Source organism: Aulonocara stuartgranti, assembly GCF_965226115.1.
Source record: "Aulonocara stuartgranti genome assembly, chromosome: 15".
Classification (NCBI taxonomy): domain Eukaryota; kingdom Metazoa; phylum Chordata; class Actinopteri; order Cichliformes; family Cichlidae; genus Aulonocara; species Aulonocara stuartgranti.
Window position 1 is genome coordinate 16,432,362 of NC_138951.1, and position 27,619 is coordinate 16,459,980.

The 27,619-nt window shown below is 38.6% G+C and overlaps 1 protein-coding gene across 3 annotated transcripts in view; it reads left to right on the forward strand.

Moving 5' to 3' along the window:
- Positions 1-27,619, forward strand: part of lama2 (laminin, alpha 2) — a 233,467-nt gene that overhangs the window by 115,826 nt on the left and 90,022 nt on the right. For all 3 annotated transcript variants that reach the window (XM_082506113.1, XM_082506112.1, XM_082506111.1), the window contains exons 18-23: positions 5-118; positions 2,867-2,994; positions 7,799-7,885; positions 14,350-14,561; positions 23,854-23,960; positions 26,168-26,348. In XM_082506113.1, the coding sequence (XP_082362239.1) occupies positions 5-118; positions 2,867-2,994; positions 7,799-7,885; positions 14,350-14,561; positions 23,854-23,960; positions 26,168-26,348 (829 nt within the window). The remainder of the gene's footprint in view (positions 1-4; positions 119-2,866; positions 2,995-7,798; positions 7,886-14,349; positions 14,562-23,853; positions 23,961-26,167; positions 26,349-27,619) is intronic.

A 27,619-nucleotide genomic window follows, 5' to 3' on the forward strand; every position in this document is an offset into this window, starting at 1 on the left:
TCAGGCGTGTGCGCTTGGTTTTCGGAGGGTAAACGGGAATCTGTATAACGGGGTGTGTGAACCTTGTCACTGCCATGGACACACAACACAATGCCATGAAGTCACGGGGCATTGCTTGGTAAGTAGCTTAGTAGTGGGTGAATTATGTCACCTGTTTCTTTTTCATTTGTATTTATTATTTATTACTATTGCTTTTATGTGTTTGTTTTATGTGTAAATTAATACTCAAAGATCTAACCCTATTTATCATCATTAAAATGTAATAAAGAGTAATGAGTAATGAGTTCAATTTTCTTTATTTGTTTGTTTTGAAAAGTCTCATTTCTTTCATTAACCGCATTCTTTTTTTAATCAGTAATTAAGGGAGTTGAATTGTTTATTTGGAAGCCGTGGATTACATGTATTCATATCTTTTCAGTGTTTTTGTTTAAAATGTGTCCAATTAATTGAGGAATTGCAGAAAATCTTCCAAAATTGGTTGAGTTAGCTGAGTGTGAGAGTTTTGAAATGAAAGACACTCGGAAGCTAAATGCATAACTTAATATGGAATACATAAATGAACTTTTATGTATACAAAAGAGTTTTTTTCTTATTAGTTGAAGTCTCCCCGGATTTGCCATCTAGTGGTGAAGGCAGGAATTGCAGTGTGAAATGAATAAACATTCCAGATTGGCCTTCTTATGTGCATCTGCTCACATGCACCCACCCCAGTCTGCACATTGCCTTAGGGTTAAGCTGTCAGTTACCATCGCACATACACACACCAGAATACACACACAACACACACATACACAGCGATCTATGAGTTTTGTATTGCCATGTTATGTTTCATTATAGATGAGGAGGATGCTGGGATGTGTCAGGGGGAGGCCAACACACAGAAAAAGACAGACAGACAGGCAGGGAGGCGCTTTCTTTTTCTCTGACACACACACACACACACACACACACACACACACACACACACACACACACACACAGAGGAAGACAATTTGACGTGAACTCACTCACAGCACATAAACAACCTCTGTATACATATTCATACACAGTGAGTGGCAGACAGATCTGCACACAAACACACCTCTTTTCTGAGGAATTTGATTTCCAGCTTGGGTTGAATGACTGAATGATGCCATGGTTATACAGGTTAACACACTGTGTATGTGTCACATTGTGATTCACCATTTGGGATGTTTGAGCTGAGAAAAAAATGATTTGGAATAAGGTGACATATAAATGCACAGACTAGCTCAAAAGTACCACTGGCGCTTCAGCTGGACATATGAAAACAACAAAGATTTTGGCCAATAAAAGAGCTGTCTATTATAGATACAGCATAATTTTACGGTTTAAAAACTCTTAAACTGAAATCTTCAGATTTTCTATTTTACGTTCTCAGTGTTGAAGAATTTAGTCTTATTAAATAAGTCGTGATGCCACAATTACAAAAGAGCACTAATGGAAGTAGAAGGTTTTACAGCATAAGTGCAGGTTTTAATATTGAGTTTCTCTCTGGAAGCAACTTCTTAATTCAGATTAAAAAGATGCAACAGAAGAAGCATCGCTGTGTTTTGATATATGAAGGTGAAGCCTCCCATTAGAAACCGTAGGGTGTCGAGGACTGTCGATTTTTAATTTCAGAGAGTTTTTTGTACTGCCACTAAATCTGGCCTTAACTATGTTGTTTGCAGCCTTCACAATTTTGCAGGTAAAATATTGTTGGGTTGACTGTTATGATGTTGGGTTTCTGTTAAACCATTTCCTGTTTTATTTTGGAATTCTTTGTCTGTTTATGTTGTTGATTTTATTTCCTGTCTTTGTTAGTTTTCCTTGTGATTGTATGCTCTGCCCTGATTAGTCTCATCTGTGGCGTTCTTCATCCCTGTTTCCAATTAGTCATCATTTACCCGGCTATATGTGTGTGTCTGCAGTTGTTTTCATCTTACTTGCCTCATTTACCTAGACCTCATATTGTTGTCACCCTGCTTGGCACGTGACAAGGTTGTGAATGTGATAACTGGAGAACCAGGTGACGTAGGATTTTGAAATTCATATCACAGTTGCATCTACTAAAATCTTCAGATGAATTTGAATCTCGGTGAACTTGACCTCAAGGTAAAGGTCAGAGATCAACTTTACAGAAAATCTTGTGAGCACAATAAACTGAGAGCAACGTCACCTAGGCTTTTCAAACTGATATCATAGGTGTGTCAAGGTCAGAGGTCACCTTTTTACAAAAATCTGGTTCTGCTGGTGTTGCTTGTGTTGCCAGGATTTTCTGGTGTAGTTTTGTATGCAAACCACCCCCACAATGGCAAAAAGCTCCAAAGGTGTGAACTGTTTAGTTTTTATCTTTCTAACCTTTAACTTTTAGAAACAAAAAAAATATTATGAAAAAAAAAAGCAGATCTGTTCTAACGTCTTTCTTTCTAGTTTCTTTTTCTTCCAAGTCTCAACTTAAATCATCCCCTTTTACTATTAACTGCACATGTATGGCTTGACTCAGTATGGTACAGGTTCAGTTCGTTGTTCTTCCTGTCTGTCTTTAGCATTTTTGACTGTTGGAAATTATGCAAAGTTCGTCTGCAGATGTGTATAACATGTACGCAGCTAAAAAAAAAAAACTAAAACAAATACTTGAGAGGTTTTTTGTTTCCAAGACAATTCCTTGTTACTTGAAAATACAAAATAGGTCTTATTTGGAGTTTTTTCCTTCCTAAATGACTCAACAGAACAATAGCACAATGTTGTTGAGGTATTTTTATCATTGCACAAACTGCTTAAACTCTTCTTTGAAATTGCATCCTCAGAGAAATTGACTTGCTCTCCTGACTCAAATGAACTTTAACCTATTTTTCTCCCCCAGGACTGCTCCCACAACACCGCTGGCCCCTACTGTGACACCTGCCTGCCAGGTTACTATGGCAACGCCACCCGTGGGTCACCTGCGGACTGTCAACCCTGTGCCTGCCCGCTCAATATTCCCAGCAACAAGTAGGTTCTGAAGACCCTGGGGTTAATGCAGCCAGGGCAGCACAATTTAATCAAATGCCTCAATCTATCACTGTTGACCCACCTGACTCTGCGGTCCCTATTTCTCTTAATAATCTCCCGTCTCCTCCTGACACTCTCACCATGTTTTTTTTTTTTGTGTATGTGTGTGGTCTTTAGAGGTTATCGCCACAACTAGAGACTTCATCACTCTCGGCGGGAATATAATTGTAATGACATTAATGGAAATATCATCACCACAGGTAGACTCATAAATATAAGTGGAGAAACATTATCCCTGTGGGTGGAAATGTCATTGTCGCTGTTAGAATCAACATAATTTCTACTAGGAGCCTTAACACAGTAGAAAATGCAAACCTCCCACAAGTCATTAAGGGATTGAAAACCCTTTAGCATTATATTCCTCTCATATGGAAAGCTACTCATGCTGTGGCTACATCACAGACTTGAATGACAGATGCTCAGATTACACCACACAACAGTTTTCCAAAGAGATGCAAAAATACTACCAGACATGAAGACCTTTAAACCACAGCTATTAAAAAAACATACACATTGATATGTTGTCTAGGGGTAGGCACATTGCTTGGTTACATGCGGTTATTAAATTAAACTCCCTCCGGGACCACACGTGTTGATAAAGTTTAGAAAAATCATCGTTTATAAGAATTTATTTACACACGTCTGATTTGGTTTATTCATGAAACATGCACATAGTACATAAATGACATCATTTAATAGTATTTTATGTTGTTTTGAGTTTTTGGGGTTTTGTTTTTTTTGCAAAGATGTTTTCACAAAGTGGAGTCATTAAAATCAAAACTACCAGCTGGTGTAAATTTGGATAATCTTTCCTTCAAGGTGTCCTCCTCATACATTTTTGGTGCACTTCAGAGCAAGTGTTATTATTACGTTTCTCCCTGGAAGTCCAATTTTGTATCCTGGCACTCTCTGCAGTGCACGCAATGTCCGCTCTTCTAGCGTGTCAAAAAGCCAACATTTCAACTTGAATTTTATATAGGCGAATAAGGGAAATGCTGCTAGCAGTGAGTGAAGGTGTGTTGGTGTGGCCAAAAAAAAACATGCTGTACTCTAGCACACTTTTGCCATAGTTTGGTCTATTTGAGCGGAGTGCCCTCCCTCCGGATGTGTCGGTAGACTGCTTGTTGAAAGCCTGATCATGGAGGACAAATTCACAGGGCACAACCCTGTCAAAAAATAATGAGCGTGCTCCTACTCGTGCTTCTGATTTGATGTGCCACCTTTAGACTTGTGCACTTCAGACTTTTTGACTGAGAACTCCTCTTTGGTTTCTGAGTCACAGAGCCAGCCGTCATCTCCTGTGAAGGTTCTTGAGATAAAAGGAGGGTTAGTATGATACTGAAGCTGAATTTGAGGTCCATGGTTAAGTTGCAAATGCAAAATGGGTCTTCCTCAGAGCAATATATGAATAATAGTATCACTGGAATTGGTGTAGAGAGACGCTCATGCAAAGTCCAATCTTATAAAGGCAAAAATTGTAAAATAAATTATGCAGTTAATTTTTTAGTAAATGTAAGAAATGATCAACTTCAGACAGAGCAGGTTATATATATAGACATTTTATTTTTATATTATTATATTATTGAGCCGCAGATTTTCTAAATGACCAGGGTGTGATGCTCTATGGGACTTGCATGGACAAACAACACAGGCAGCAGCAGCAGCTGAGAATTCTCATGCAGTCATGACATGACATATTCAAAACCCTAAGCGCTAAAGTAAGACACAACTCTCTCATACCTCAGGCCTCCACACCACCCTGGCAATAATAATAGCTTTGAGAAGCCATGCCTTTCACCCCCCTCAAAATAGCCATCCAGTCCCTTATGTTTACCAAAATAGCTAGTTAGATTGTTCCACTTATCTGTAATGTCTGAGCTCTTATGAACATCTGATGAAGTGATTAGTGTCAACAGGGGAGAAGACTGGGGTTTTTAATCAAATCAATAAAAAAAAACTGCTTTGTTTTTGATTGCTGTTCTTTTTAATTTATGCCTGGGATTAATTCTCTAACTGCCAAGGACACGTTTTTGTCTTTTTTTCCCCCTTTTTTAAAAAATCACTATAGTTGAATGGAAGTTAATAGTCAATTATGTATCCACGCAGGCCTTAAAAATCTGCAGATAAAACTGTATATGTCTGTTTAACTAAGCATTTTTCACCACCATTACGACCTAAAATTGTGCCAAATTTTTCCAAAAAGTATAACACGGCCTGCTTTTTTTCCTATTATTTTTATTATTATTTGTATTTTAATCTTGGTATTAATCAGTTTATCAGCTTTAAAGATTATTTATTTTAGTAAAATGTGTTTTTTATGATTTTGTTAATTTTGCAGATACTACCTTGCTAGATATTAGGGCTGAACGATTATGGAAAATAATCTAATTGCGATTTTTTTGCCCCAATATTGCGATTGCGATGCGATATGCGATTATTTTTTAAGGTCTTTGTCTTCTGTATTATTAAACAAAGACAAGCAATACATCATATAGTATGGCCAATACTATATTACATTAATTTTAAACTGTTCTTTCCTGGAAGACAGACCTCTGTTATGATGACATGAGGTGATGCATGAATTGATGACTGACATTTTTATTTAACTTCTTCAATCACAACAGTATATTTGAACATACACAATAGTTTATTTTTAGCTTACAAACATCTGAGCATAAAGTGCTGACAAGGAACCCTGGTGTAAACATTAAAATGAAAGTCAGTACAATGTGCAGATTGCAGAAATATACATAAAAAAAATCAGTGGCTTTACCACACTCAGTTTTTCGACATCTGTGAACTACTAGACAGTCATTCAATTAAAAAATAATATTAAATAAATAAAACTAATAAATAAAAAATACACACATCTTACTGATCTTTGCAGTCAGTAACATTACACATAAAGTGCAAACATAATAGCAATTGTATAAACACACACACAAACACGCCTTTAAAGTTTAAAGGCGTGAAATTGGACGGTCTAGCCTTCTGATTAGCTAATCAGAAGGCTAGTTCTGATTAGCGTCACCGCTGTCTCGGTGGAGTTTAATAAACTCGGCCGTCTGCTTCTTGCTATCTAAAATATAACCAGACACTGGCGTAAATTCTCGACTGTCTCATACTTCTGTTTAATAAGTTTTCTGTTTGACGTTTAGTCAGCTGTGTGAAAACCAAGGAGGAACCCACCCGGGGGATTAATAAAGTTTTATTTTATCTAATCTAATAACTTTAATCTCAGCCAAACCGATTTACTCACGAACAAACAAAACACTGAAAAAAGCCCAACAATAACGTTTTTAGGTTGTCTAAGTGACTTATATATTACGTTTAACCCGAGCAGCGAAACTCCGCGGTGATCTGAAAATGATGTGCCGGGAGTTGTGCCGTTCTCGGCCGCATCAGTAACCCTCGAGCTCCCGGCTAGCTGTCGAGCTGGTGGGTAGCAGACGCCTCTGAAAACGTCGAAGCACTTTTGCAAATATGGGATATCTTGATAAACCGAGCAGATATTCGATGTTTACACAACTACTTTCTCGCCTGAAAATATTTTAAAAGTTTATTTTGTGACCCAGAAAGATTAGTATGAGTAATTTTAAAACTTAATAGCGGCCGCCATTGTTGGAAACTGGAGTTTGGCTGGGCCGCGCTATGAATTCTGGGATATGGTAGTAATTTGGACAGCCTTCGGCGCGTCGCTGTGACGTAATCGGTCTACAAATGCGGCCTCAGGAGGATGCAGCCCATGAATTTGGACATGTCCAGAGTATAATCGCAGCCTTTGCGGTTAGAAAATTGCACTTGATCATGTCGCGATATTATCGCAAATGCGATATATCGTTCAGCCCTACTAGATATATTTGCAGACCAGTGACATCCTTCCCATCCTGGCCCTTGCAATACCACTTCTAAACTGCAGCAGCCTCCTTCACCTAATGATCCACACGGCAAAATCGGATAAGAAACATAAAAGCACAATCCTTAAAGGCGCTTTAAAACTGCATTACTTTAATGACCACCAGGGGGCAACTCGTGTGACGCGAAATAGCTTCTTCCTCAGGTTCCTTGCTCTGTGACATCAGTAAACACTTAGCAATAAAGCATTAAAATGAGCACAGCTGCAATTTGGCTGTTTACAACTTTATACAACTCTTCTCATACAGCTATGAATTATTTACATTTTATACAGAAAGTGTTTTTCAGTGTTTGTTGTCCGCATACTCTGGCCAATGAAATGTTATTTGTAACTCAGTGAGCCAGCACACAATTAATGAGCCAGTCAGTCAGCTAGTGAGTCAGTCTGGTGCCTGGAACCCGAGCCAGCAGAACTATCTATAGTTTTTGGAAGTGGGAGGGTGAGAGAAAGAGGGAAAGAGACTATCATTTTACTTTGTCGCTGTCTCTTTCTATCTCTCTCTCTCCCCCTCTCCCTTGGTTCGTTAGGCTACACTTTGTAGGGTGGAAGAGGGTTTTTGTAGTCAGGATTGGTGCATGTGTGTGTGCAAAACGGAGAGGAAACTAAAATGTGTATGTGAGTGAATGTGTCATTCAAAGTGCGAATGGGACTGGGAAGAGAAAGCAGAGAAGCAGGTGTGAATGTGTATATGAGGAGGCAAACAATGGCCTTAACTCGCCTCTGTCTTCTCTTCTTCTTCCTGCCTTTTGCCACACTGGGACAACGCTACCAAACTCATCAAAAACTTCAACAACAATCGCAACAACTTCATCTTGGGAACCATGGTAGCTTCAGTCCAACCTGCCACTTGAGTCAAGACGGAGAGCTGCTGTGTGATCAGTGTCGGCCTGGCTACACAGGACCACGATGCGACAGGTAACACACAGTCAAAGCGCTTAGAAACGGTGAAAGGTCTGACACAACTCTGCCTGAACTATGTGCCTAATTTTCACCTTAGCCCAGCTAAGTTCATTATTATTTAATTAAATGACACTGTCAGAAACACACATCTATTAGTGTAATGCATTCAAACCAGCAAAGTATGTTTCATGACCAAATAGTGGCACTATTAGATGTATCCAACTCTAAGTACTAGAAAGTAAACCAGACTTATAGTCAGTTGTTAATTTTGTTTTTTAATGAAAATGGAGAAACTACTGCTCATTAACTGTTTCTTGAGTACTCTGTCTCATTGTCCATCTATTTTATTAGCTGAGTGACATTCTTGTTCCATTAGCTATGGGCTCACCAGTGCAAAACTAATGAGAAAAATATTTCTCTCTGGATGTGAGGCTTGTTGAAACTTCAGGCTATACTGTCATGTTATGACATGCACCGAGTAAATATAGACGTTTCACCACCCAGGCTGACTCAAATACACTACATTTGGTTTGTATTAAAATAAAACTGCTCATAGTTAAAATTCTAAAGTTCTAATGTGCTGTAAGAGTACTCTTCATTATGTTTGTTTTTCATATAAATATATGTGAAAAAGCATTTAATAAACTTCAGACAAAGCCTTGTTCTTGCTTTTTGCTAGATGGAAGGGGCCTACCGGATGTTTGATGTGCTGATCTGATTCATGTTTTGTTTTTGTAAGCTTTTATGAGCTTCTTTAGTGACAAGTTTTTGGAAGTACTTTTTCTTCTTCTTTTTTACACCACAGCCTGGCAACCCAGAAGCTGTTTTCTGTTGTATAAATTTATAAATCTTTAATAAACTCAGTTGTTTGCACTGTCGTCACATAGCAAAAGAACATCATTAATCATAAAAAGTGTTTGCCCTGGGCATGTGCTGATTTCTTACATTCTTAAAAATTGGTGTCTAAAGCTCAAAATGTGTTCGTAGTAATCATGTTCTATAATCAAACTAGTGCACTTCTCAAACACATTCATTCATCTTCTTTTATTAGATAACCTATGGCAAATTTAGAATTGCCAATTACCCTTACTCATGCATGTGTTTAGTCTGTGGGAGGAAGACAGAGATGGGTGCCCAGGGAGAACCCATGCAAGCATTAGGAGAATATGCAAACACCACACTGAAGGTCCACAGTAGGCAGCTTGATTCAAACATAGGACCTTCTTGCTGTGAGGCATCAGTGCTAACTACTGTACTACTGAACTGCTCTTCAAATCTCATAGTTCTATCTTGTAAAGCAAATGATTCAGTCTTGGGCCTGAAACATTCTTAAACTCTTATTCTCGAACTTTAAATGGGTAATAGGCCAGTTCACTGGCTTGGAGGCAGTTTTGGAAGGGAAGCAGGCAAATGGGTCACTTTTTAGAAGTAAAATTGGTGCTGTAGGAGGAACTGAACACCAGGTTCAGGCACCCGACATTCATCAGACCCAAGAGGTTGGTATAGACAGAAGGACAGACCGTGTGTAACAATGCCCCTGCTTAACCAGCTAGCCCTAATGGCACTGGAAGGTTGGGCCCATCCTTGGAAACAAAAGCCATGAGTGCCATGAGAGTGTGCACATCTTGGTAACAGTAGCAAATATTCAGTTAACAAATTTAAAGGTCGAATCTTGGCTGCTCGTTTGAGGGGAACGTATCAACCATGATGTAAACCACTGAGTTTCTGGTGTTTGCCATTGAAGTCAACTGACCACTGTCTCTAATGCCGCATAGATTAGTGTTTACATTTTCAGCTTTTACAGCTTTTACAGATATGCAAGGATATGTTCATATGTTTTTCTTAATGAGAGTAACAGATTAATAAAACAACTTAATATTGGCATATTTACACTGTTATTTATAAACAGTCTCAGTCTCAAACATTTGGGCTAATATGATGACAAATTCTGCAGTTGCAGTTACCCGAGCTTTTCTATTTGTTGCTGCTGGAGGATGCGGCGCCTCAGTTCGCTGTCCTGAATAGTATGCATGCCATGCATTCCACATCAGAATCTCTCTGTCTGCCTTTGAGTCTTTTTATAAACCTCATTTGCCACTGGAAAGTAAACTGACTCATTGCCAGCTCTGTCTGTCATAGAGTAGCATCTGCACCACATTGCTTTCCAGCCACTGTGCAATATGGCCTCGTGCTGGAACGTGGCCCAACCAATACAATTTGACTCCTCCACCTTTCCAATCTACTTCTGTGTCCGTGTATTAATGAGTGACCACATGGTGCAGTCTGTGTTTTTAATTAATCCTAAAGTAGGAAAAAGCTCATAATATAGTAAACATTCCTTGTTGCTGCTTTTAATGAATTTAGAAGATGGTGTTTAATTTTGGGGAGTCTGTGTGTGCCTGTACATGTTTATCTTTTGTGCCTGTGTGCCGGTAAATTTATGGATCTGCAGCTGAATATACAGAAGGCATCTGTGTATACATTCTCCTATCCACATGCATGTGTTGTTTTGATCTCACACTGCACAGTCTCATAATGCACAGGAGCTGATGTAATGGGAAATATTTTATTACTAATGACAGCATTAAGTAGGTAATCAGCAGTTGGTGTTTCTTGTTCTATTAGTCTAATTGATACCTGCTATGCACTACCTGCCATTACACTTCATTATCTACAGTGCTTTTGTTGTTGTTTGTGGTAATTAATTGTAATGCGCCAATTTGTCTGTATTATGGGCTTTAACAAAATAAGCTGGTCTATTCCGCCCATGCTAATAGACTATCCACTCACTGCTAAGTGATTCTGCTTTTCAATTTCCTGTCCATAAACAGTCATTTAGAATATAGCTGAAAGCTCTTTATTGCAGCTGCTTAACAAATGTAGGTTAAAACACTTTGAGTCACGGGGTGCTATTTAGGGTGTGCCAGTATGTTAATGGTCTTGCAGATAAGGTCTTTCATTTGTCATGTTAGGTGCTTGCTGCCAACTAGCTGATATGATGGATATAATGTACTTTAATCGATCACCCTCTCATCTAGAATGCAGAGGGATTAAAGTGAGGGTTATTGTTAATGTTGTCGTAATACTACTTATTGATGTTAATGTTAAGAGATGTGCAAATGTAATCATATGTCAAGCTTCGCTGTACGTGTGAGTAAAAGTAGAAACTGTAACACGGAGGCTGCTGGAGGCTCCAAAGTAACATTCAAAAATAGAAATGAAGACTCCAGGAATTAAGTATCTGTTACTTAATTGACGCATTTTAATTGACGTATTTAAATACCTTGTCTCTATGCCGGTTTATGGAGTTTGTCTCAGCTACTCCTCACATGACTGCAGGTGACTAAATGAGTAAATGAGTGGAATAGTCAGTTCACATGGGATTGTTGCTAGTAGTATTAAAATGAGTGTTGGCAGAGCATTAGTTCAGCATTACTAGATAGCAGCAGATTAATTGGTGCTTTGGTTTTAATGAAACTTTTCAGTGCAAAGTTCAGACAATTACTGTATATTGGATTTGATTGACAGTGGCCTGTTAGCAGCAGCAGCACCATCGCAATTATCATCAAACTTGAAACAGCCCTCAAAGAAATGCGTTTAATCAGAAGCTTTTTGTGAACTACGAAAAGTACTCTGACAATGTTTTATGGCTTACTTTGTACTTCATTGAACGTTATAGTAAAAAGCTGATTCCAAAAATGATTTCCAGGTGCTGTTAAAGCACTATAGTTTTTCACATAGCTAATTGTTAATTCAGGATTGAGGATTTAAGCTTGTTCTTTTATGAGGAAATTAGTCTAAACTGGTTGATGGTGTGAATTTGAGCATTGTTTTAGTGTTGTTCTGTTTTAGCCTGTGTTGGAATGATTAAAAAAAGCCTTTAACAGTTTTATTGACAGTGGAGACGAACATAATTAATGATTATATTAAGAAGAAACTGAGCATTTATTCCCCTGTTGTCGACTCTCCATTCATCACTCTGAGAATACAACGCGACTGTTACGATCCAAGCCCATCTGCCCTTCTCTATCTCTCTTTACAAGTTATGCCATACATTTCCTCCACACTCTGATGATTTTGACCAGGTGTTTAACCCCTCCAAAAATATCAACTTCAATCACGCTAGACTAGCCACTATAAATACCTTCACTTCCTCTTGAGGCCCAAGTAACTACACGTATGCATGACTAGAATAGAAGCCCTAACATCGGAATTCATCTCGCATATAAGACTAAATACAAACAGCTCATCTCAACTCAAAAAATAAAAATGCTGCCAGTAAAACTGGGAAGATGTGCAGACATGCTTCAGAAACATACATGTGCACATACACACACACTCGGAGTGGGAAGGAAAGCTAATAAACCAGTTCTATTGAGTACCAAGGAGGGTCAGTGGTAATAATGGCTGGCTGCTCTTGACTCTTTCCCTCACTCTGTCCTTTCCTACCCTCCACCCCCACCCACACCCCCTCTCTAAATTCAATTCTCTTTTCAATGTGAAGACCTTTCCCCTCTCTCCATCTCCCTCTCTTCTCTCATCTGATCGCTCTCCCTCCTCCCTTTCACTTTTCTCTGTCCCTCTTCCTCTCCTCTTTCATCTCAATTCCCTTTTCAGCCTGTAGAGCCTGAGCTCAGCTTTGGCCAGCCTTATTTGGTTTCAGCGGCTCGTGTGACAGCGCCGCTTTCTCAGGTTAATATATTTCCCAGGCCTTGGCCATCTTCCTTTTTATTAATCGAATGAAGTTATTGAAAAAGCAAAATATTGAAATCCTGAACTGGTTTGACAGTTAACACATTTACTTGTTCTTGATCAAGAGTCCTAACGACCCTTTGGAATGTTTGTATCCATGAATGATGCTTAAAAAAATAAAGAATCCATCACAAAAACATCACTTGGTTTTTAAGACCACCTGTCATAAAAACAAAACAACACAAACTAAACATTTGCTGAACTGAACTGATGTTTTTATACCAAAATTTGAGCACAAATTTGAAAAATAAATCAAGAATAATGTTTCCACAATGCAAGTTAAAAACTATAATTTAGCATCTTAATCAAAAAATAAAGTGCTTTAATTCTTTCCCCACTTTTTTTTTTTTGTAAAATATCAAATTTGAAAATTCACGGATAATAATAATTAGGATTTAATATATCATTTTGATTAAAGACCTTAAAGAGCGCACCCTGGTGGATTCACCAATACGGAAGCATAAAAAATGATTTATTGTTAATTTAGGACAGCTGTGGCATAAACCTTACTATGGCTGGTGGACGAAAAAAATAGGTTAAAATAGGTTATATGTTTTTTTATGATTTTGGTTTTTAACGTTACAAATAAATTTGAAATGAACATTGCAGGGTTTTTTTTCGTAGTCTGACTTTTTGTTTCCAGTTTATAAATGTAGTTCAGACAGCAATGCTTTTATTTGAGTAATAGCTGGGCAGCCTGCAGTAAACATCCTGAAGTTCACTGCCTAAAGCCATTAAATCTCCATTTAAAAAAAAATGTCTTCAAGGGTTTACTTTTATAAACTTTAATTTCTATGCCCTTTCATTTCTGTGGGTTTGCCCTGTAGCTCTTTGGGTGTTTATATTTATGTAATGGGAGTGTACGTATATGAATAATTCAGCTGGACTGGTATCTAAGCAGTTTAACTGGTCAAACAAATTATATAACAGTGCTCATAGTTCCTGTGGACATTTGCTGATGATTTTTAGTTCTTGTGTAGATAGAGACTGGATTTTGGCTTCTGTGATAGTTTGGCGCTTTAATTAGTAATTGTGTATTCAAAGTGTTTTATAATACTGGTGCTAGAAGCTGAAGTAAACAATACTTATATTTACCTGCTTTTACCTGCTGACTCATACGCAGTAGTTGTTAGATGCGAAAGAAAGATAGAAGACAAGGTGACCCGCTGTGTATTTTCTTTCAAACTTGAAAGCTGAGGGGGAAAAACATATTTTCAAGTGTTATTTGGGATATAAAAGCAGAGCAAAACTGTATTTTAAAGATATTAGTGCAATACCTGCTCCTTCAGTAACAGAGAGAGGGAGAATAACAGGATGGCATCTTGTTGGTGCAGCTCGAAAGGGTAAAGCTTGGATGTTAATCAGGGTTGAGGCATTTTAAAAGCTCCTGTATGTCGAATTTTATAGTTAGACAACTTCTGCTGCTGGTATAAGAGTTGGTATGTAGAAAATGTGACAGTTTTTACAGTCAGTTTCAGCCCAGTCATCCTCAGTGGTGCTTTTTAATGCTACCTCTAGGAGTCAGAAACTTGACAGATTACAAGTAAAAATCTGCAAAAACCTTGATGCAGAAAAATATTTGTGGGTTCACTGGCATGTCTTCTATCTGCATTGTACAAAATATTTCACCTTATTCTCTTATTATTACGTCTCCCCCAGGAAGCTGATCGGTTAAAGATGATGTGAAACTGATTTATCCATCTCTTGGTATCTCCACTGATTCTCAGATGTTCCAATGGATACTATGGTCAGCCCACTGTACCAGGGGGATCCTGCAGACTTTGTGATTGCAATGGCAACCTGGACCTTTCCATACCTGGGAGCTGCGATCCAAATACAGGCCGGTGTCTGCGGTGTCGCCAGGGTTATGGTGGCAAATCTTGTGACAGCTGCGCTGCAGGTTATTATGGAGACGCCATCATAGCAAAAGATTGCCAACGTAAGTAAGACGACAAAAATTTAAACAGAAATCAAACAACTGATATACAGTCATGGGAAAAATGAAAGCTTCTGTTGAGCTTTGTCTCTTGCTTGTTGCATGGCCCAATTTCAGACAGGCTTTAGCAGTTGTACAGATGGACTCACATCAGTATTATAGATATGTTTATTTTGTTATTAGTATCATTATTATTAATAGTAGTAGTTGTGGTGGTGGTGGTGTATACTAGTTGTAGTATTCGGTGTTAAGATATTTTTAAATTTTCTAACACGGCCAAAGCTTCATAATTTGTTTGTACTTATTTTGTGATGCAGTTCTAAATTTGGACATAAAATACAGACAGTTTCATGAATGAAATTACTCATTTGATTTTAATCATTTGTGCACCAAACATTCACTCTCTGATCTAGAGCTAATTTTGCTGGTACATCCACTCCAAGGAAGACTATTGTGAATCTTTTCATTTGTAAATAATCTTTCTCGCTTTCGAATGATAGCTTTCAAATGGTTTGAAAATGGCTTCATAACCCTTCTCAGATTTATGGGCAGCAACAGTTGCTTCTTTAAAATAATTTCTTTTCTCCTTGGCATTGTGTTAACACACACTTGAATGCTCCACACCAACAAGCTGCCAAAACCTCTGCTTTTATATCAGTGGTCACACTTGCTGATGATCAATTAATCAAATGCATTTGACTAGCTGTACTCAGCTGCTACTTACCCTCTTAAGTCCCATGGAATCAGGCAGTTCTTCTCCATTTTATCTTAGCCTTTGTTAAATAAATAATATTAATAGCTGCTAAGGATCAGATCTGATTTGATATCTAAAACCTTAGAACTGAATGATAATGTTCTTCCTTTTTACCATGAAGGTATGTTAGTTTATATCGCTGTAGTATTTCAGTAGTTTTCAAACTTTTTGTGGCCAAGGCACACAAAAATGTCTGCACGGTGACATTTTATCAGTTGTTTTTTTGATTACACAGTCAGACGAAGGCACTTCTTCTTGTGGCATCTAACATGATATTTGGTTACCTGGTTGTTCCTGATACAGTCTCATAATTCCCACCATCCAGCAACTGCATGAATTGACCTAGTTGTCTTTGACAGAAGGCCTTAAGATGTTTTTTATTTCCTTCTGTGCATAAAGAGTATAAACATAGCATACTTAGACTTAACTTCAGACATACCGGTAAACCCCAGCACACCATTTGTGAAGCTCTGGTCGAGAGGAAAAATAAAACCCACACGTGCATCGGGTCTGAGTGCATTTACACTGCAAGCACTATTCACACACATTGGTGTTCACTTGCAGGGGAAATTTTAGAATTTCATTATCCTGTCCGTGGACATTTGGACCATAGACCACTAACAGAGCCACAGGGATCCCTGACTTGGTGTATATATCCAGACATCAAGTAAAAATCTGATTCATCTGTTTTGGTGTAAACAGCACAAATTTAATATTCTCAGTTCTAAATTTGTTTGCATGTTGTTCTAAATCACATACAGATCTGTTTATTTCACAATGGGACCTCACTGAAATCTGAATTCATCTCACTCTTGCGTCGCTCATATATCTCGAAGGTGCTGGAGATTACCTGCTCTGGAGTACGCGCTGGAAAACAAACCCCACAGAGGTTTTATGAGCTTTGATAGTTTGTAGTTGCTACAGTGCAGACAAATAAAAAACAGAGCAGACATTGAAACTTTGAAAAGATTTTTTTGTTTTTTGCTTTTTTAGACTGAACTAATGTTTTGTTGTCACAGCAGCTGTTGTTTGTCTAAAAGTTACATTGGTCCTCGTTTACGATGGCTATCCACTAAGGTGGCACTTCATTGTATGTTTCAAAAAAATCTCAATTTTTACCATACAAGGTTCTCATCCTTTCATTCTCTCGAGAGGCAGGTCAAAATCTTATCTAAATCATAGTTTGTATAAACATGATAAATTTGCAGCCCTCATTTTTAAAATTTCAAAATTGATCACTTTGGTGACTCCTAGTGTCAGAAAGAGACACTGCACGCCACTGCGTCGCATCCCCAGCGTGACCCCTGGTAAAAGTGACATATTGACAGGACCCATCTGTCAGTAAAGAGTTTATTATCATAATGATTTTAAAGAACCTGCAATAAAAAATAACACTCAGGGCCTTAAAGATGGAAAATATAATTTGGTTTTCCTTCATTATAGAGAAAGTCAGCAGTGCAGCTTGTGGGTCTCAGCAGGGTGTCTCACTGTAGAACACAATTTCTTTATGAAACTCAGTTTTAGCTAAATGATACTTTTAAGCCTTTCTCTGAAACATTCAGTGGATTGTACGCCATCTGGAGCGCGCCTGTATGTGTATGTGTGTGTGCATCAACGAGCAGCTGTGCTAGTGGGAGGTGTGATGTTGGAGCAGCCCACTGACTCCCAGCTGTGTTTAAGATTTAAAATAAACACTATACCTGTAAAAATGAGGTGGTGAGAGTGGAAGAGAAAGAAAGAGATGACAGCGAATACAGATGGCACTTGTTTGTGAAAATCTTCATTAAAACCTTTTTTCTTTTTTTTAAAAAAAAGAAAAAAAAAAGAAGACAGTGGTGTGGGTGGGTGTGGGGAGGGTGGGGTAGGGGAGACAGATCAGCAGAAAGACACTTCACAGTGAGCGATAGACAGGCGGACTGATAAACAGACAGATAAAACTGTCAGCCCAGCACAAAAGCAGGCAGACAGGCTGACAGAGGGTATTAATGTGTATTTGATAGTTCATTGTTCTGTAGTTGTTTCCCCTCTCCACCCAGCTAAATGGTTATTGATTAATCAGCCTGATCTATTGCTCTTCCACAGTGCTGATCGGCTGCTTGTGTCTGGGAGATGGAGAGTTGTTATTGATCCTGCATGAATGACAAAAGACCACCAAGAATTATTAAAACACAACAGCTCTCTCTCTTGCTCCCTCTTCTTCTGCCAGTCTACCTCTCTCTCGCTCTCTCTGTGACTGCTTCCCTCTCCCTGCTGCTCCCAGTCTTAATGAATTTTATTGAGTGGAGCAGGAGAGTTCAGGCCGAGTCCATTTGCGCACTATTAGACTGTAAAAATCCTTTACTTTTTCTTTTGATGTCAGAGTTCTCATCTTCAGCCATTTTCGCCGCAGCCTTTTTGTGTCTCCCCCCTTTAATAGTGTTTCGCTTTAATTCTGTTGGAGAATTGAAAATGGTTTGATTTTGCAAGCAAACTTGGCCACAAATCAATTTGTCTGAGGAATAAATTTCAAGAGAACTCCTCTGACCATTTCTCACATGGGGGGGGGGGGAATTCATTTGAAAGTTGTAGAAAAGATATGTCAATTGCTCCGTCGCACATTTGTCCATGGGAACAATGTGAGTATGTGGTAATTCAATGGCGTAATTACGCTTCCTGTGTATCTGACACTTAATGAATGTTCCATAGATGTTTCTAACAGTTGGTCAATAAACTCTTGAGGGATCTTTGGGAAAACTCACAACTCTAATTTTATCACTCCTAACGGACTATTGAGTGCAGAGGCCCAGGCACTTTTCAAGGGACTGATGGGACCAGAGAAATACTGCAGGAAAATAAAATCCTCAAACAAGTAAGAAGTCTGGACTGACTATGTTTTAGCCAGTTATTTTTTTACATGTACATTAATAGTGCCCCACCATGTATAAGATTCAGACTTCCCTGCCTTATGCTTACTTGACTTCTGGAGATTGCCTGTGGAGACTACTGTACCTGCAAATAATTTCTTTCAAGGGGTTTGTGGCTTGAATTTCTCCAGTTAGACTCCCATCTTGAGCTCTAGATGTGAAAAGGAAATGAGAAACACTTTTCTTTTCTTTTCTTTTCTTTTCTTTGAGTCAGTCAAACAGCTTAACCCCGGATGCCACCACTTCATGTGCTCAGTGGTCCCTTTAAAATAGTGCTTGCTGCACTATACCATGAAAAGAAAATGTGGCTTTGGTGGAAAACAGGATGTGCACTCAGTGGAAATCATCTAGATAAAGACTTGTAGAAATTAGAGATGGCACAATACCACTTTTTTATGTCCGATACCGATATCATAAATTTGGATATCTGCCGATACCAATATGAATCCGATATAGTGTTTTTTAATCAATAAAACTGTTTTTTAAATATCTTGCTGCATTTTGTATAAGTTCATACTCAAGTTTAAATAAACAACAACACTAAAGCTATTGTGTTATACCTGTATGTAAAATAAAAATACACTGCACCCAAAATATTTCATAGTTCAGCAATACTGATCAATCTAATAAACTTAAACCTACTCCATCCTTCCTATTCTGGAGTACTTAGCAGGAATATTAAGCAGCCTAACTAATAGGGTTGCAAACTCCCTGCAAAAAAAAAAAAAAATAGGGAACCACCCCCCCACTTCATGATGCTTAATCAATGTAATCAACTTTAATTTGATGCAGTGTAAAAAAATGCACACAAATAAATTATTTTTCAAGAATAATTAAATAGATTCAACATCTTTCTTCAACAGAACTGTAGACTGCACAGATGGTATCTTCCCAAAGGAAAAAGTACTATAGCTTACTAGAGTATATTAGACTTAACAGTTACTATATACTGTAATGGACTTCTATACATTTAAATCAGATTAAAACTTTGGGTGTAAGATTCAGATAATTATTTATTAAAAGCTGGACATTTTAAATGAGAATAAGAAAGAAAAGTATGTCTTTGTGCCCCCTTTTCCCTGTTCATGCCCTATCGGCCCCCCTGGCTAAACTTTGCTAGATCCGCCCCTGCACAGTTACCAGCCGTCAGCTACTTAGAAAAGGATCCTGGTGTAGAAAGTAAATAAATTCTAACAACAGCTTATCAAGGTTAAATGTGCTGCTGTTGTTCAGCTGCTGGTTTCCTCTTTCTGGTGCAAAGTGGGCCAAAAACAAAGAAGAGATATGGACTCGCGACAGAAAAGCCGATCAGCTGATCATTAATCAGTTTCATGATTGAAGTAGCAACAGGAGAGGGAGAGAGAGAGGCAGTCGCTCCATATATTGGTTATTAAGCTTAACGCGGGAATGCTTTACAAACATTCAGAGATGAACTTACACACTTGCTTTACTTCTCTCTGGGATAACTTCCTCGGAGATGAAATGCTGGTTTAGTAGCAGGCTACAAATACACACAGCCGCTCTATCACGTGAGCACACTGCTCTGACGTGCTATGGTTATGAGCCGAGTTATGCTATGTCGCAAGTTTTGTGAGGTGCTTTTTTTGATATTTAAGGGATCGGATTACATTTTTTATTTCTCTCCGATATCCGATCCAGTAATTTATGTCAGTATCGGACCGATACGTAATATCGGATCGGTCCATCTCTAGTAGAAATGTCAGGCAGATAATCATCTAAACCAAATGCCTGGTATAGCTCTGATGCAGGGAGATCCGATGTCAAAAATCTCAAAAAACTTGAGATTGTAACCCTGAAATACATATTACATGTAGTAGTGCAGATAAAACTGGTTGAATTTGGGACCAATCGGATGCCTCATTGATGGAATTGCATCATCTTTTACACAGCAGTTCATATAAAACATGCATTCATAGCATTTAGGCTCTCTAATTCCCATTTTTATTTACATGTTTATCATTTTAAAATTATTATGTAGCACACATGCAAGCAAAACCCTTTGGAGTGATGTGCATTTATGGATAAATGCAATTTTTTTATAGTTGCATTATTGAATAAACACTGTGTTCACTAATATCATTATTCTAATGATAAATGGCAAAGCTAATTAAGGACAGAAGTTATCAAACTAGGATTGGTGATAATCATTAGTTATTTTGAGTCATAAAAATCTCAGTACTGTGGCCATGCCTCGATCATGGAGTTACAGACCCCTGGGCACAGATGTTTGATGGGCTTTTGACAGCTTGTTTTAAGGATCAGGCTTGTTTCTCTTTTCTTCAGTAATCAGACATATCATACAGGACTGTGTGCAAACATGTACATAAAATAGTTTGAAATGAGTACACATACACACATACCTGCTCTTTTCCTCACTTTCTCTCTCTCTATGTCTGATTTCCTCAGCACCTCTTGACAGTACCACAATGCTGCTTCTACATCAGAGTTGAAGTAATAATGAAGTAGAGCCCAGCACGCTTTTATCAGGAAAAGCACTGGGATGTGTTTGCTTAGAAAAGGAATAAGCATTGATTCTATGTCAAAATCCAAAATTAAGTATATAAAATAATAATACAGGTAAAACAGAAATATTTTTTGGATACTTCCTTCTTCGGTTGTGAGGGCAGCCTGGTTTTGAGTCAAACCTTTAGGTCATAGATTTATGGTGATTGTGAGTAGCTAACCCTTAGCTGCTAACCTAAAGCTAACCTTTAGTCATGTTATCACACCAAGCATTTCAAGAACTTTAAAGTCAAGGGCAATGTTTTCATCCTGAATTTTTAAATTTCCTCCTTTTTCTTGTCATGGCTGTTTCATTAATTTTTCTTCCGCTCCTGTGTGTCCCCGCACCCTGTGCTCGCTGCTCTTGTCTTCCCTGCTCCTTCCTGGAGAAAAATAACAAAGAAGCAACTTGTCAGGACACTCAACTACCACGGGCATGCACTCACTGGACTTGATACTAATAACACTAATGTGGCGTCTCAAGCAATGATCCCACAACAAGGAGCGCTCAGCCACCGTCTAAAGAAGCTCCCCAACGACGCTTCATTAGCTGCAGGTGTGTGAGTCATCATCTGCTTCAGGTGTGGCCATCCTCTAGATAGGACACGCCCACCAGGCCTACCTGAAACCCAGTACTCAGCCACACTCACAGACACACCCACTTGCCTATACATACCAGGACAGGGAATCACAAGAACAGCAGAAGTGCTGCTTGGTCTCATTTTCCTCATGAATAGACACCCCAACTGAGTCCCTGGACACATACCCAGTATGCACATTGGAGGCTGTGGTAATTCATTAAAAGATGATGTAAAAGGACAACATGTGATGCTTAGTAAGTTCAAAAACAAGGCCAGAGTAAAGGAATTGTTGGAGATGGCTAACAACGTCTACTATTACAAGTTATATAGGGCATGGTGTCCATGGTAAAAATTACAGGGGATATTCCTGATTTTTTTCATAGTACCAAACACTGGCATTTCTTTGGGGAAGAATGCGCTTTTACACTGGCACTTTGGATGCCAGATGCACAGTAACTACTCCTCCAGTTGGTTAATCTGACAGATTGACGATTGCTGAGTAACAAAACAAATTTAGTCTAAGAAACATTTACTTTTCCAACACTGAAAAGAGGGAAAAAAATGAAGTAGTGATTTATCCCACAACAAGGTCCACATAGTAACAACAGACAGAACAGTCCAGATGGTTCCCCAAGGGTGAAGCTGGGGAGGTGAGACAGAGTACGAGAGAGTGTGAAACAGAGGCAGGTGTATGTGTGCATGTTTTCTCGCATGTTTAATCAGCCGTGTGTGTATTTACATCTGCATGTATGTGGCTGAGCAGGTGTGCATGTGCATGGCTTTCTGCAATGTCCGTTATGTATCGTATGAATGTTTCTGCATATCTGTGTGTATTTCTCCATCTCCCTATCTCTTTGTGGGGGCATCTGTTGTGAACCCCTGCCTCTCACCTCAATTTCCCATCCCACAGTCATGTCTGTCCTTCTTCCTCTTTTATATCTAAGAGGACAGCATGACAGAAGGCAACACAAACTACAAATACCCACTGGTGTTTGTCCAATGTGATGTGTGCTGTTAATTGCAAGGTGTGTTTACAGATGGATGTGGTTATGTGTGTTTTTAAGCATATACGCATTTCCTTCTGACAGCCCATCTACCTGATACAAGCTGTGATGTTCAAGCTTTTAGTTGTATGGATAAGTGGTTGAATGGCAGGGTTATGTGTGTCTTTATTTACTTTATTTATTTGAGTAATGATTTAAACACATTTTATTTATTTATGTATTATTATCTCAGTAGGGATATCGGGACATAAATCTTAAATAAAAAATTACATTCATGCAAAGTATTAGGAGTAAGGTTCTAAAGAGTCATTTTGTGGGAACAAAATGTGCTATATCTTGAATTTCTTATGCAGTGCTGTGCAAAAGTCTTGATCAGTCCCTTATGTCTTTATATTTTGCTAGGAAAATAGGATGTAGGCACAGTGTCATGGTCCTGGGCCATGTGGGCCCAGTATTCTTAGTTTCCATGTATTTTTGTATTTCGTTCCTTATTTAGACCGTGTTTTCTGAGTTGCCCTGTTGTGTTGTTCCCTAAGTGTTTTCCCTTCATGGCTTTTACCCCCTGTGTGCCCCTCTGTGTATCTGTGAGCCCTCGTCTCTCCTTATGTTTTATTCCATGTTTCCCCTGCCCTTTATGTCTAAGTTCTCCCCGTGCTCTCTCCCCCCTGTGTGCCCTCTATATATTTATGAGCCCTCGTCTCCCTTTGTGGTTGTTTCATGTTTCCCCAGCCTGTTATGTCTGTGTTTTCCCCGTGCTCTCTCTCCTCCTGTCTGAACCTCTGTGCCTGTACCCGTCAGTGTTATGTTCACTCCGCCCTGTCTCGTTATGGTTATCTGTGTCACCTGTGTTCCCCGTGTGTTCCCACTTTCCTCGTTAACCCTCTGTGTATTTCTGTCTGCGTCTTCCTCTGTTCGGCGTCGCGTTCTCCCTCATGCCGTGTGTGGTTCTCCCCGTGTCTTCCAGTATATGTTACTTTAGCTTTTCCCAGTTTAGTGTAGTTTTGTATTGCTTTTTGTATCATCGTTATTGTTTATCACTTATCAGCATTAAAGCTGCATTTTGAGTTTATCCCCCGTGTGTGTGAGTTTGCAATTTGGGTCCTCATCCTGCCTGCCACACGGCCGAAACATGACACACAGAGATTGAGACAAAAATACACAGAAATGCAGTATATAAGAGAAAAATAGAATGTGTACAATTCTACGTGCAATCCTTTTTTCTTTGCAATTGAGAGGTGCTCAAATAGGTGCTTGAAACATTTTTATTTTTTTTAACTGAGAATTTTGAAAAATGCAGACAACAGTTTTCAAAATTCATTCAACCCACTAGACTACAAAAAATATTTGAGCAACAGAATATTTTCTCAGAAGTGCAGTGACCAAGTGGATATCAGCAGTTAATCCTGAAAAGAAGACCTTAAGCAGTACCTCTTATCCGACCCACCATAGTGTTAGATAAACGCACTCAGAACATGTGTTATTGTTAAATATGCTTGTTCTCAGTCTCTCCTGTCTTTTCCTTTCCTGCAGCGTGTCAGTGCCATACTAATGGTTCTGTTTCTGAGGTCTGCAACCAGGAGACTGGAGAGTGCCACTGTAAGGAAAATGTGCTTGGACAGAAGTGTGACAAGTGCAGGGTAAGTGTAAAGTTTTCTCTACTGACATCCCTGGTTTGTGTTGATGGACTTGTAGACTTTAATTATTTCCAGCTCTATCTCTCTTTTTTTTTTAATCTTCTGTTTTTTCTTTCTGCAGTATTATACCGACAGAGTATTTCACATCTGTGTTTTTATTTGAATTTATCTTGCTTGTCTCATCACATATAATGTGTTTTTAACCACTGGTATACAGAGTACCGACAGGTCAAAGCTGATTAATGTGTCTGCTGCTGCACAGTAAATGAGGTATTATAAGGCAGTCGTGACCTTTAGGTGCTTATATGTCATTGTTAACCTGTTTCTGCAATTTCCCAGCACCTACACAGTTTTTACTTCTAACACAACCTAAGACCCACATGCAAAGCTTTTTCACAAGAATTGGTTTACAGTTGCATTGACAGTATTTGCAATATTTAACCTTGTGTTACCCTGTATTTCAGTTAGCCACACAACACAACAACAGTGTAATTCGTTAGTGTGTAGCCTTGACTTTTTTAAATTTTCTTTTTAACTCTACTGTTTTTATTGCCCTGCTTTCTTACTCCTCCTTGTCTATCTATCCTCCACTATCTGTATTCTGATTGGTCCAGCCTAACAGCTGGTGGGATGCTGAGCATCAGGAGTGTATGCCCTGTCGCTGCAGCCCCTATGGATCTATTTCTCAGCGCTGTGACGTCGAAGGCCGCTGCATCTGTCGCCCTGGCTTCGTGGGCCGATGCTGTGATCTCCGTCGCCTAGGTTACGAAAGGCGGGAGACACGGCGGCCCGTGGAGCGCATCTCGGTGGACTCTGCGCAGCAGAGATGGGGGGGAATAACCCGCACGGGTGGTTGTCCCAGGGGCGCATATAGGCCTAAGGCACGGGTAACACGCGCTGCATGTGGATGGCAGTGGTGTGTTTTTAGTAGCATGGATGTGCTTTCGAGATAAACTCTCTTGGTTAAACATATTGTGGTTTTGGTTTTAAAGCAGTGCACGGCAACGGAAGACAAGTTTATATATAAGGGTTTTGTGAGCATGGCTCTTCCTCTGTGTGTGTGTTTCTTTTAATTCTGAATGTAATCAGTAAAATGTCATCCCTCTGAGTAACTCGAGATGTTTGTTGGGGCTGAAAATTGGCGTTGTAAATGTCAACAGTTTTGGCAAATTATGATGTTCATGATGTTTTTTTGTTTTGTTTTTGTTGTTTTTCTAGAAGTAGACACACTAATGAAGCTATTTTTTTCTTTTAGTTGAGCTTTTTTTCTTTTTTGTTGTCTTTTTTTTGTATGATAACTTCTGAAAATACCTTTGATTAAAAAGTATTGAGTCAGGCTTTATATAATATGACAGTTTAGTTGGCATGGAGATGTCAGATAGCTTTCAGAGATCTATAGCAATTTTTAGGCGGCCTCTAAGCTGAAGACTGATAGAAAATAAAGGTGACTGATTTTGCTAATTTACAGACAAATTTTACTCTGAATAGTTCATAGTAAAATAAATATATATATATGTATATATATATATATATATATATATATATATATATATATATATATATATATATATATATATATATATATATATATATCGGACCTTTATTTAGCTGCTTGTATCATATGTCAAAAAATATTTTAATGATCCGTTCATAAATGTTTGCTTTCTTCTTATTGGTTGCCCCTCACCTGGCTTGAGCAAACAGAACGTTTTTCTAAAGAGATTCAATTCAATTTTATTTTATTTATACAGCACTAAATCAAAACAACAGTCGCCTCAAGGTGTTTTATATTGTAAGCTAGATCCTACAATAATACATACAGAGAAAAACCCAACAAACCCCCTATGAGCAAGCACTTTGGTGACAGTGGGAAGGAAAAACTCCCTTTTAACAGGAAGAAACCTCCGGCAGAACCAGGGAGGGGTGACCATCTGCCAAAGAGAGATCTATTATATGGTCTTTAATACTTATATCCAACGTTATATATTTATAAAGATGACCCACAAAAAGGAAAAGTAATATTGCCTCTACAATTATTTCCTCAGTTTTTCCCGTCTTTATATTTTTCCAGTCTTCTAAAAAGTCTTGTCTGTTTTTCTAACCGCTTTATCCGAATTTGAGCGTGTCTGACATTTGTTTATCCCGGATCAGTTTATACTTTGTCATTTCAGCTCACTAACTCAATGCCAATGGTCTGTGTGTTTCTCCAGGCTGGGACTCATGGCCTTACCACAGGTGGAACCTGCATCCCATGTCACTGCAATTCATATGGTTCCAAGTCATTCGACTGTGATGAAAACGGTCAGTGTCGGTGTCAGCCTGGCGTCACCGGACCCAAATGTGACCGGTGCTCACGAGGATATTTCAACTTTCAGGAGGGAGGGTGCACACGTAAGCACAGAATTTTTAGTCTACTTTTCACAGAGGGCTTTTCCTCATTTCAGTCAACAAATGCAAGTCCGGAATTTGTAGCAAAAGTAATGTCAGCAATCCTCTCCCTCAAAAAAATCCTCTTTAAATTACCGTTCTGTTCTTCTTTTCTTTTTAATTAGAATTTTGAACAAACTAAGATAAAGAAATCATATTTCTATCCCTTCTCTGCCCTCAAGTATTGTTTCTGTTGTGCTCAAGAAGAGGCAGAGTTAAAACAGTCTGAAAAAATATGTAAATCGTAACGAAAAGTAATAAATTGGAGCTGCTGCTTTCTGCTACGCTGCAATTTACTTTACTAAAACGCAATATACTGTCACTATGGACATTTTTATTCCGGGTTCAGATGAATGTGATTATAGTGTTCAGCCACACCTGAACTTTCAAAGCCAGACAGCATTTTGTAATATGCTGCAATTGTTCTCATGTACTTTTTTATGTCGTGACATGTATTATATACAGCTAAGCAGTTCCCTCAGGCAAAAGGCCTGAGATGGAACCAAAAAAAATCTATACCTGTAAATACACAATGAAAGGAACAAATGAAAGACAGAAGAAGGAAAGGGAGAGGCAAAGCAATGAGTAAAACATTGCCAGGAGAAACTAGCTGCTGAAGGTCTTTAAAGAGTGAACACACACACACGATAAGAAAAGAGTTGTTATTCATGCTGTTTGGTCAATAAGGAAAACGGCAAATAAAAATTATGTGTCTAGGATATTTATAGGAGACAATGTTTAATAGATCCATCCACTCTGCTTAACTGGTAGCCGAAGCCTCTCCCAGCTTACATTGGTTTATCCAATCAAATATTAGTCAAATTTACTGGAATATCTATTTTAATGCTTGATTTAAAAAACAACAACAAAAGGACACGACATACCAAACTGTAGCTGTATGTGTGTGTGTATTTATGCAAATTGCATAACTCTATATGAATGTTCAATGAGGCATTCTTCAATTAGTTTATCAATTTGTCTAATATATATTTATATTTATTATGTTAACTTCTGTTTCCCTTATTGCACTCTGTGACTGGTGCTGTGTAAAATTGTGAGGGTTCCAGGTAATTAATTTTCCACACCGAATGCCAGTCTTCATCCTGTAGCGGTGATTCAAGGTCCGAACCCATTGGGATGTAAGAACAAGCACGCGTTTCTATTCGCACCTCAAATTAAAGGTCAAGGTTTGTACATCAGTGATTTGAGCTGGAAGTGGAGACAGAATTATTCTG